An 11,541-nucleotide genomic window follows, 5' to 3' on the forward strand; every position below is an offset into this window, starting at 1 on the left:
TATCTACTATTTCGATGAACTCTATTTCACTTTCTTGCATACTTGAAACTAAAAATGTTCCAATTTCATAATTAATGCCGTTTATTGTGACTTGTTTATAATATTTACAAGAATTGTTCTCATTTTCATTTAAAAAGTAATTTTTTGTTTCTCTGGAATCGTTAACATCTCCATACTTTGTAAATGGTTCAAAGTTCAAATTGTGCATCATTTCACACATTTTTAAAGATTGTTTAACTGCAATTGTTTGTAGTAGATTTTTTTTACAACTTGTTGATTGGGCTGTACATTTGATTGACCGATGATTGGATTCGTATCTCATAGCCCAGAAATTTACAACAGGTCCATTTCTGAGTAAAATTGTTGGATAATGTATTAAAATGTGAAATTTTGGTTTGAGTTTTCCATATAATTCTATGTAAAGTTTGTTCATTTTTTCGATCAAGTTACTTAAGGTTTGCGCATCGCTTCGAACTACACGTGGTGACAACAAAATATCAACAATTTGACGCAGATACATAAACAATTGCCAATATTTATCATTTTCTGGTACTCGATCGCCAATGATCATTCCGAAACATCGAACAAGATTTAGCATCTCAGATGCGGACATTTTCAAATTACATTTTTTTGTCAATCGATGTTTGGAAATTGGTGGTGGTCTATTCGCATTTCCCATTAAACCAAAGTCAAAGTTTTGAATTCGAGTATTCAGAGTTTCGAGAGAAAAATAATAATCGGGTCTAGAAACAAAAGTATTTATGAGATTTTTTAAAACGTAGAAACATACACCCTCAAACACGTCGTGCATTGAATCTACAGTTACATTGTCCATAACATGAAAACCATTCACTTCATTAAACACACACGATTCTTTAACACCATCATGCATACCATTTTCATAATCCTCTTTAGTTCTTATCTTTGTCTTATCTTCTACACACATTTCCTCAGATTCTTTTAAAGTTGCATTGCATATTCTGCAAAAAAAATCGGTCCTAAATGATTCGACAAATCCTAGAATTTGATTCAAGCCTAAATTGTCTCCTAAGACTAAAACTAATTGAAACTTTACTCGTTTGACGACATTTTTAATATTTATTACAATACCTTCTGTTCTTAAATAATTTAATTCTTGAATTAACTTTTCGAACACTTTTTTATTGCCACATAGAATTTTATCTGATGAATATAAGAGCGTAGAGAAAAGAATGGTATTTAAGTGCGATGAAATATTCGGTGGTAGACAAGCTATTGAGGCATAAATAGCTGCAAACTTATTAACACCAGCATGTGCACCAAGCGCATTCCCAACCTCTAAATCGTCGTAAAATATATACAATGGAAGAACGATATCACTGTTTATTCCATCAGCATAAATATTTTTCCATACCTCTGCTTGGATAATATTCGACAAAATGTGAGATTCTTGATAAAGTGTTTTCATGTACTGCAAAATTTGGTCAAACAAACCAGGTATTTCAAGAAACATTTTAAAACTCTTTCTTAATGGAATGCACACGCCGTTTACTTCTTCTGGGACTAAAGCAATATCATTATCGACAATTTTTTCCGAGAACGTTATTCCGATTTTAAATTCTTCGCTATCAATAAGACCCCTCTTTTTCAAGAGGTTAAATCTTTTTGATTCTGTTTCAACATATTCGAAAATATTGCCATACTCCGAAAAACAGCGATCGATCTCATTTAATGTAAAAGCGGTCAAATTTTCGTTTTTGAGAATTAATAAAATATCTTTTTTGAGCGATGATAAAAAAACATTACGTAGGAAATCTCGAATAAAAATGATTACATCGTCAACTAATTTTCTCGGAAGATTGGGGTCACCATAAAGAAATAAAATTAATGTTAAAACACTATTTAATAGATAAACAATATCCATATTTTTACAAAAATATAACTTTAAAAACAATTTTCATAGAACTTTTTTTGGCAATTGTTGAAAACTTATTTGTTAATATCGACCAATAATTTGGTGACCCAGGAGCTGATTTTTCTATTACAAATTTTATATACCGCTTTGTCAATAAAGGTCCAAACAAAATCACAAAGGAACGGGAACGAATGTAGTGCTGTTAGACATCTGTAGCAACTTTCGAGTGCTTTTAATGGATCTTGAAAATTATAATTTTCTCCATTCAACTTTAGATAAATTTGAGGGGTCTCCAAGCTTCCTACTATTGTAACGTATGGATGAATTTGCAAATTTAAAGAAGTCAACCAAGTTTCAAATTCAAATTGACCAGCAATTACGTTCTCAAAGTTCTGTAAAAAAAGAAAATGGTTGAAAATAGAATATGATTAACGCTACGGTATAAAAAATGAAGTAAATATATTTCATTTACCTCAATGTGTAAAATAAAAGCTTTCGCTATCTCTTCTTTTGTTACATTAATACTTTTCGAGTCAACTTTCAATTTTTTTGTTCCTCTGATAATTAGGGGTAGTAGCAATAGAGCTAGAACATTATCGTTGCTACCTGTAAAATGCATATATTTTTCGTTAATATTTATTTTGAAAAAAATAGTAGGTTTTAAAATTTAAATGGAACTAAAAAATAATGATTTATATACCTCCTTGGAATAAATTTTCATGTGACTGAAGAAAAACTTTAACATCAGCAGCTTTGCTCTTCTTACAATACACAACTATTTTTTTTGCTAGTGTTGGCCATTGTGCAGCAAATATTGCGTGATTGGGATTATTTTGAATCAGTTGACGCAGTTCGTTATTCTCTTTGGCGATTTCTTGAAATATCCTTCGGCAATCTTGTTCAAGCTACAAGAAAAAATTTACCATTAAACAATTAAATTTAAAAAGATAAGTTAAAAATAGAACAATAAAATATATATGTAAAATCTTGCAATTTTATGAGTAAAAGTTTATTAAAAATAATAAAAATAGAATTAAAATAAAATATAAACCCATATATTCACGTATAATAAACATTAGTAAGAAATTTAAAGTTATAACCAAAGGTAAGCCAAGTGGAGATTTGAGTCGCGGAAATGTTTTAAAATACACTTCTAAAGGTGTGGAGTTTTTTTTTGAATGTGAGACAAGCAGCTTCATACGATGACTGTATGTTTCCTCCCAATTTTTGGTAACCTTTGCAATAGAATATGCCTCTCCATTTTGACTTGTCAAAGATTCGAAATCACTAGTTTGAATACCTATATATATACACACACAACGGAATAACATAAAATACTTCAATATTAAAAAACATTTTTAAAAAACAAATTAAAAAATCTTCCATCTTACAGACAGAACTGACGTTATCAGAAGAAGAATTCTTATTTTGCGATTTGGATAAGAGTCTCACGTCACGCAACTCTTTCCTGATTATTTTATAATAATTGTATAAACACCCTCTGGCACTCATAGATTCTTTATCCGCAGTTTCGCTGCTCGGAATATAAAATAAGCTAGAATCTTCTGTAGGAAACAATTGTTCTAATTGCTCTTTTAATTCAATAAACCTTCTTCTTTTTATTCTAAAAAAATAAATACTTTTCTATTCATCAAATTAGACAAAAAATCAATAAAACTCCTCACAAAAAAATCACATAAATTATCCAACGGCTCTTATAGAGGAATGTGTTCCTTTAAATTAAGTAAATGCATTTGATTTACGCTGAGACTAAATGGACTTACGAATAGTTAATAGGATCTTTTTTTATCTCCCTCATAATTATCAAATCTTTAAGTCTGACATAATCGAGATTACCAGTAATTTTATATTTCCTTAAAACTATCTGACCTTCTAAAGTGGAATTAAGAAAATGAAATAAATCGTTTTCTTCAAAAGTAAAATTATCTGAAAAATGTATACAATGATTAAAATGCAAATAAATATATAAATTAACCAATAAATTATGAGAATTCAAATTTCTATTATCGAAAACCTTGTGATTCTTTGTCACCTTGTGACACATTAATCGAATTCTCATTTTCACTTAATTCGCCATTATTTGACAAGTCGAAGCCATTATCAATCTCCATACGTTGGGAATTAATACCGTCTGCAGCATCTTCCGACATATTTTGCTTCCGAAAAAATCAAAATCGATACGTGAATCATAAAATTGCATAAAAAATTAGTAAAGTGAGAGATTTGCATTCTTATGTGAGAGGTTTATTATCAAAAAACTAGATAATAGTAATTTTTTTCTATTATTATCATTTATTATACTAATAAACATTTTTTTATTTATAATATTTATTAATTAGTCATTACTTTTGTTTCTTTAATATAAATTTGTCAAGAAATGTAAGTTCTATTATTTCTCGTTAATTGTAGGTTATGTTTTTCAATCCTTTTGTTTACGTTATTGTTTCTTGTGAATGTTCATAATTTTTACTGTTTTGCAATAGAAAATTTTTACAGCAAAGATTGAAAATAATATTTAATAGAATTAATGATAATAATTTTTATCCGAATAATAATTATGATTAGACTTTTAAATCCATAACATCACATTGAAAAACTAAATTCACAATGCCGAAAACCATTTTTACTGCAAATATAGATTTAATTATATATATACTTACAAGTATTAAATCTTCAATATGTCCAGTCTTCAATATCTCCTTTTCAATATATTTATCATTGAATCATTCAAAACACTCCACTTTAAAATTATTTATTGAATATAAAAATCCGCACAATGATATGCACTAAAAAGAAAACGGAAAAACGACGGTAAAGCAGTGGTACCAAAATTAAGTATATCGTCTGCTCTATTGCAATAATGCAGAGGGCTCACCAAAAGGGTGCGCCTGCTGTCACAAAACGGTACGTCCGCTATACCAAGCGCTAGGGTAATATTCGTCCTGCGGTTTGGTATAGCTCGTGCACTAGTAGGAACGACTGGTGCACCAAAATTTTTTCCGTGTATAAAATATAGAAAATTATCCCAAACTAAGAAAAATTAATGTCGTTACTATCACATAGTTTTTCTAAGGATATCAAATTGAGACAAAAAACCACATCAAAATTGTTACGAAATATTATGTTCAGATTTAGAAAGAAAATGAAAATTGAATTTCTAGATTATACAAAATTCAAGATGTTTAAATGAATAATAATAAAAAATATTTTTAGAATATTGATTCTGCTTAATTTAGAGTGACCTTGGGTAATATTATATTAGCATTGAAAGTTGTGTGTCAAACCGTGACATTCGTCTGACAATTGACTGTCCGCCCAAAGTTTATAAACCTATTTTGTCACGGTCGGCCCAACTATTTGGTTCTGGTGCATGAAATTTCCCGAAAAATTCAAAACCTCTAATAACCATTCACTCGAATTTCAAACCCAAGTAGGCACGTAATATTAGTATACCTAATATTACGTTGCGCATTACTTTATAAATATATTTTTAGAGATCACAGTGAATATTTTATATATGTAATAGGGTAAAAAAGGAGCTATCGAAAAAAACTCGTTTCAGACAATTCACAAAACTGACAAAAATTCCATTTTATATTTTATTTTCCTGACTTTTTCCTAATTTTCATCAAAAATATTTACTTCTTTCTTATCCTGCTAATAAATTAAATTCCTACAACGAATTTTATTATTCATGTAAGCATTTAAATATTTATAAAAATAATTTAATTCTTGTGCAGCATTTTATAAAAATTTTTAAATAATTGATTTCTTTCTACTAATTTTAGACAAATTCTAATTTAAATAATTGAATTCCTGAGAAAATTATTCATAAAATGAATTGAATTCTTACGAATGTTTTTACAAATTTTTTTTTTTAAATATAATTGAATTCTGTTTGGAAATTTTATGAAAATATTAGATATTCAAAATCATCTAATTGCGAATTTTTGAGTACGATTTTATTAGAATTTTTAAAATAATTAAATTTTTAAGAAGAAATTTATAACTTTTAAAAATAATTGGATTTTTGCGATGAATATTGTTATTTATGAAAATAATAATTGATTTTTGCAAAAAATTTTATTCAAATGCCTCAAAACAATTGAATTTTTGTGAATAATTTTGTTATCCATCTACAGAATTCAATTCTTTTGCAGAATTATTCAATTATTCATTTTATTAAAATCTAAAAGAATAATTGAATTATTTCAAAAAAATTTAATTAAAATTGTACCTATAAAATAATTGATTTCTTTGGAACAATTTTTTATTACACTGTAAAAAAAGGGAGTTAAATTTTAACTTCCCCGGGGGGTCTATAAAAGTCGCACCCATTGGGGAGTTAATGCCAGGGGAGTTAAATAAAGAGAGTTAAAATTTCACACCCAAATGCTAACTCCCCAAGGAAAAAATAACTCGCGCGGGTGTTGAATGAAGGGAGTTAGAAATTAACTCTCTTTGGAGTTGATTTTTAACTCGAAAAATTTAACTCCCAACTCCCGTGTCTGTTAACTCCATAAATTTTTTACAGTGTAAAATATTTGAAAATAATTGAATTCCTGTGAAAAATTCAATTATTTTTGTAAATAATTGAATTTATGAGAATTTATTGTTATATTGAATAATTAAATGATTCTTAAATTGAATTCTTTCCTCAAGTTTTAAAATAATTTTTAATAATAATTGCATTTTTCAAGGAATTTATTTAAAATTGTATTAAAAATTTTTGAAATATATATGAAATTTATATTTAAATATATTGAAATTGTCAAAAATTCTCAAAAATTCGAAAAACCGAATTTCCTAAAATTCAACATTTTTTCTTATGTTTTACGGCATTTAGCTTCAATATTTTTGGGCTTTTGAAAAATATTTTGCTTATTTAATAGTCACCACTTTTTGGTAAAAAATCTGAAATTTTCAAAAATTCTCAAAAATTTGAAAAACGGATTTTCCTAAAATTCAACATTTTTTCTTATGTTTTACGGCATTTAGCTTCAATATTTTTGTGCTCTTGAAAAATACTTTACTTATTTAAAAGTCTCCACTATTTAGCAAAAAATCTGAAATTTTCAAAAATTCTCAAAAATTCGAAAAACCGAATTTCTTAAAATTCAACATTTTTTTTTATGTTTTACGGCATTTAGCTTCAATATTTTTGTGCTCTTGAAAAATACTTTACTTATTTAGTAGTCTCCACTTTTTGGTAAAAAATCTAAAATTTTCAAAAATCGTCAAAAATTCAAAAATCCGAATTTCTTCAAATTCAACATTTTCTCTTATGTTTTACAGCATTTAGCTTCAATATTTTTGTGCTCTTGAAAAATACTTTACTTATTTAAAAGTCTCCACTATTTAGCAAAAAATCTGAAATTTTCAAAAATTCTCAAAAATTCGAAAAACGGATTTTCCTAAAATTCAACATTTTTTCTTATGTTTTACGGCATTTAGCTTCAATATTTTTGTGCTCTTGAAAAATATTTTGCTTATTTAATAGTCACCACTTTTTGGTAAAAAATCTGAAATTTTCAAAAATTCTCAAAAATTCGAAAAACCGATTTTCCTAAAATTCAACATTTTTTCTTATGTTTTACGGCATTTAGCTTCAATATTTTTGTGCTCTTGAAAAATACTTTACTTATTTAAAAGTCTCTACTATTTAGTAAAAAATCTGAAATTTTCAAAAATTCTCAAAAATTTAAAAACCGAATTTTCTAAAATTCAACCTTTTTTCTTTTCTTTTACGGCATTTAGCTTCATTATTTTTGGGCTTTTTACAAACACTTTACCCAATTTTTTGTCTCATCCCTTTGGTTAAAAAAATAATTCCAAAATTTACAAAAAATCGAAATTTTTAATATTCAAAATTTTTTGTTCTTTTTTATGGCATTTAACTTAATTATTTTGGGCTCTTCAAAAATACTTTACTTGTATTTTAAACTTTTCCTTTAGTCAAAAAAACTCTAGGTTTTAGTAGATGAGTGCGAAGTCTGCACTTACATATATTTGCAAATTATAATAAATAAATGTAAAGTAAAAAATTAACAGTAAGGATATGTATAATAATAATACAATTATTATTAAAATGAAATGAAATCTTAAAAAAATTCTACGAATTCAATTGTTCTCGATTCAATATTAATTTTGCAAAGTTATTCCCTCTATTATGGGATATATTTAGAAGAGATGGAATTTCATTAAAGGCCATCATATTCGTTTTTACCTTTTGAAGCTCTGGCAACTGCTTTTCACTATTCATGAGAAAAATGAATGTTATTTAACAGAAATTATATTATTTGATTTATTATAATTATTCGTTGATGTTTTAATATCTCTCTGTTTCAGTCGTGAAATTGTTTAATCACAATTACACGTTGTTTCCTCTAATTAAACTAGCAGACAATGTCGCCTCATGTGATATACAATGAAATGGGTCAAAAAGCAAGGGGGTGAGGCGGAGCAGGCAGAGGGGGAGGAAGGAAAGGTTTATTTAAAAACAGAAATTACTTCCACTCTATGTAGGATGGAAACTGTAATCCTTTGATCTTTCAATTTGGCACCAGAGCCTATCTCCAAAATCTTGGTTACACGTTGAATGGAATAAACAGAGGGAAAAAAAAGGAACAAAAAAAAATTGAGAATAACGTTCCGGAAATAAGAGACGCACACTGAGATCCTTGCCTCGAGATATATTCAAAAAAGGAAAATTCTAAAATTCTAAAATTGTATTTAAGTTCGCTTTTGAATTTCCGGTATTCATCATTTTAGTTATTAATTCACTAAGAAGTGCGTCTGATGGTTATTCGACGGTATGTGGTATAATTTCGATATTTTTCAGTGTTACTGGATCTCGGGAAAAAGATATACCATTCATCTAGACTCACCAGGAAAGTTCCATTGGCATTATATTTAAAGACGATAAAGTTGTTGGCTTCGGTATACGTGCAGCGGGATCTATTATAGGAATGCCTCTAGTAGAATCAGGCACATGTTTAGTTCTGTTTCATTTGCATTCGAGATAAATGACTTTCACTCAAATCACTATATATACCTCATTTATCTCCACAAACGGAACATCAAAATGAAAAATAATTATGGAAATTTTTATTTGACAATCACTAAAGTCAACAAACATTTTGAAAAAATCTATGTCTCTTACATAATTTTTAATATATGCTGGAAAATGTTCTACTTCATCAAAATCATATACCTACCAATACCTATACTGTTTATCAATAAATTATAGAAATTTAATTTTTTAAAAATACCTTCTGGAATTTGTCATTTTTCAAAATATAGAAAGAATTTAAACCGTTATTATCTTGTTATTATCTTATTATCTTGTCTAAAATATCCCACTAGAGAATAATTTTGATTTTCTGAAGATATTCTTTTGTTATGTTGAAAAGGGTGATTTTTTTAGTTTCTGTACATCAACAATATTATATTTTAAAAATTAGTCCCGTGGCGCACAATTTTTCACTGGAAGGTGAAAAATACCAACGATATTTTTATTAACAAAAAAATTTCAAAAATAAAAATTTGATATTTGTGTCACGCTCCGAAGAAAGGTATACCTAAGAAGCAAAAAATTTGAGATTATGTTTTTAATTTTTTGAGTAAAAATAGGTACAGAAAGAGAATAAATAATAAATATTTTAATTAAATTCAACTTTATAAAATGTATATAAAAGTAGCTTAAAGTTGCTTCAAGTTTCTCAAAATTAATTAAAAATACACAGACAAAGAATGTATATAATATAATTTTCAAAATATTGTTAAAAGTATATTTTTAAAGAAAAATTCTTCCTAAAGGGAAAACTTTTAATTTTTAGAGGAATATTATTATGAAGCAGTGAAAACTTAAAATTCTTTCTCTTAGAAAACAGAACTTAATATTATGAATTTAAAAACTAATTTGAATTTTAGAATATATAGAATTATTCTATTACTGAAATTCAACAGAATGTTTATAAGAATTTCTGTAGAATAATTCTATATATACAATCATTCTCGTAAAATTTTATTCAATTTTTTTGTCTGGGTACTTTAAATAAAAAAAATATCTTTACATGAAATTGATTTTATTTTTAATAATTTAAATCCTAAGGAAGTTTCAAAAAATTGTTATTCATAAAATATTCAGAGAATAATTTTACTTAAAAATTGAAAAATAATTGGATCATTGGAATAATTGATCATCAATAATTTATAAACCGTTTTCTTTCTTTAAATTATTAAAGCCTTATAATTTAGATATAATTTTTTAAATTGTATTATTATCGTTTTATATTGAAACATATTATATATTAAAATATTTATTGCACGGATTCGTTTAAAACTGCGGTTACTCGGGGGTTTTCGGGATCGCAGATAACAAATTTTATATCAGTTTTTTAAAATTTAAATTGTCAGATACAATAAATTTTAATTTAAATAATTTATTTTCTGCGAGAAATTTTTATTATTCATGAAAATAATTAAATTCTTACCAAGATTTTTAGAAAAAATTTATTAAAAAAACTCAATTCTATTTGGAAATTTTATGAAAATAGTAAATGTTAAAAATCATTGAATTGCGAAAAGTTTTTAAAAACAATAAAATTAATTAATTGAATTTTTCACGAAACAATTGTCAAGAGTTAGTCCCTCATTTTTTCATAGTTTTTTGTTTTTCAAAATTAATTAAATTTTACAAAGAATTATATAAAAATTTTTCAAAATAATTGAATGTCTGTGAGGTATTTTATTAAATTTTTTTTTAAATAATTGAATTTCTAAGAAGAATTTTATTATTTATGAAAATAATTGAATGCTTGCGAAAGATTTTATTAGAATTTTTTAAAATAATTAAATTTTCTAGAAGAAATTCATTTGTTTTAAAAATAATTGAATTCTTATAATAAATATTGTTATTTATGAGAATAATTGAATTTTACAAAAAAATTTATTAAAATGCCTCAAAATAATTGAATTTTTGGGGATAATATTGTTATTTATTGACATAATTGAATTCTATCGAAGAATGGATAAATAATTGAATTTTTGGGACGAATTTTTTTAAAATCTAAAAGGATAATTGAATTATTTCAAAAAAATTTAATTTAAATTTGTATTTAAAATAATAATTGATTTCTTTCGAAAAATTTTATTAAAATATTTGAAAATAATTGAATTCCTGTCAAAGATTTTAATATTTTTGTAAATAATTCAATTCTTTAAAGAATTTTAAAAAAAAATTTTTTAAATAATTGATTTTTTCGAGGAATTGAAATTAAATTCTTAAGAAGAATTACATTTTTTGAGCAAATTCCTGAAAAATTGTATTAAAAATAATTGAAAACCTGCGATAAATTATTGATTATTTATGAAAATAATTGAATAGTTGCTAAAAATTTTATTTAAATTTTCAAAAATAATTGAATTCCTGAGAAGAATTTTATTATTTATGAAAATAATTGAATTATTGCGAAAAAATTCATTAATAATTGTTCAAAAGGAATTGAATTTCTCCGAAAAGTTATGTTATTTTTGAAAATAATTGAATTCTTCATAAGAATTTTATAAACATTGTTTTAAATAATTAATTTTTTCGAAATATATAATAAATATTATGAAAATTT

The 11,541-nt window shown here is 25.7% G+C and overlaps 2 protein-coding genes across 2 annotated transcripts; both read right to left on the reverse strand.

The window, feature by feature from the left end:
• Positions 1-1,968: 1,968 nt before the first annotated feature.
• Positions 1,969-4,166, reverse strand: LOC122510504. The gene is made up of 4 exons (XM_043625200.1): positions 2,995-4,166; positions 2,595-2,799; positions 2,367-2,500; positions 1,969-2,286 (listed from the first exon to the last, which is right to left on the reverse strand). The coding sequence occupies exons 1-4, from the start codon at positions 3,223-3,225 to the stop codon at positions 1,969-1,971; spliced, it is 888 nt and encodes a 295-aa protein (XP_043481135.1). The 5' UTR covers positions 3,226-4,166.
• LOC122510505 lies at positions 3,675-4,065 on the reverse strand. Its single transcript, XM_043625201.1, has 2 exons — positions 3,930-4,065; positions 3,675-3,841 (listed from the first exon to the last, which is right to left on the reverse strand). Exons 1-2 carry the CDS (start codon positions 4,063-4,065, stop codon positions 3,675-3,677), a joined length of 303 nt encoding a protein of 100 aa, XP_043481136.1.
• Positions 4,167-11,541: the final 7,375 nt, after the last annotated feature.

Source organism: Leptopilina heterotoma, unplaced genomic scaffold (assembly GCF_015476425.1).
Source record: "Leptopilina heterotoma isolate Lh14 unplaced genomic scaffold, ASM1547642v1 Lhet_7, whole genome shotgun sequence".
In the NCBI taxonomy this organism is placed as follows: domain Eukaryota; kingdom Metazoa; phylum Arthropoda; class Insecta; order Hymenoptera; family Figitidae; genus Leptopilina; species Leptopilina heterotoma.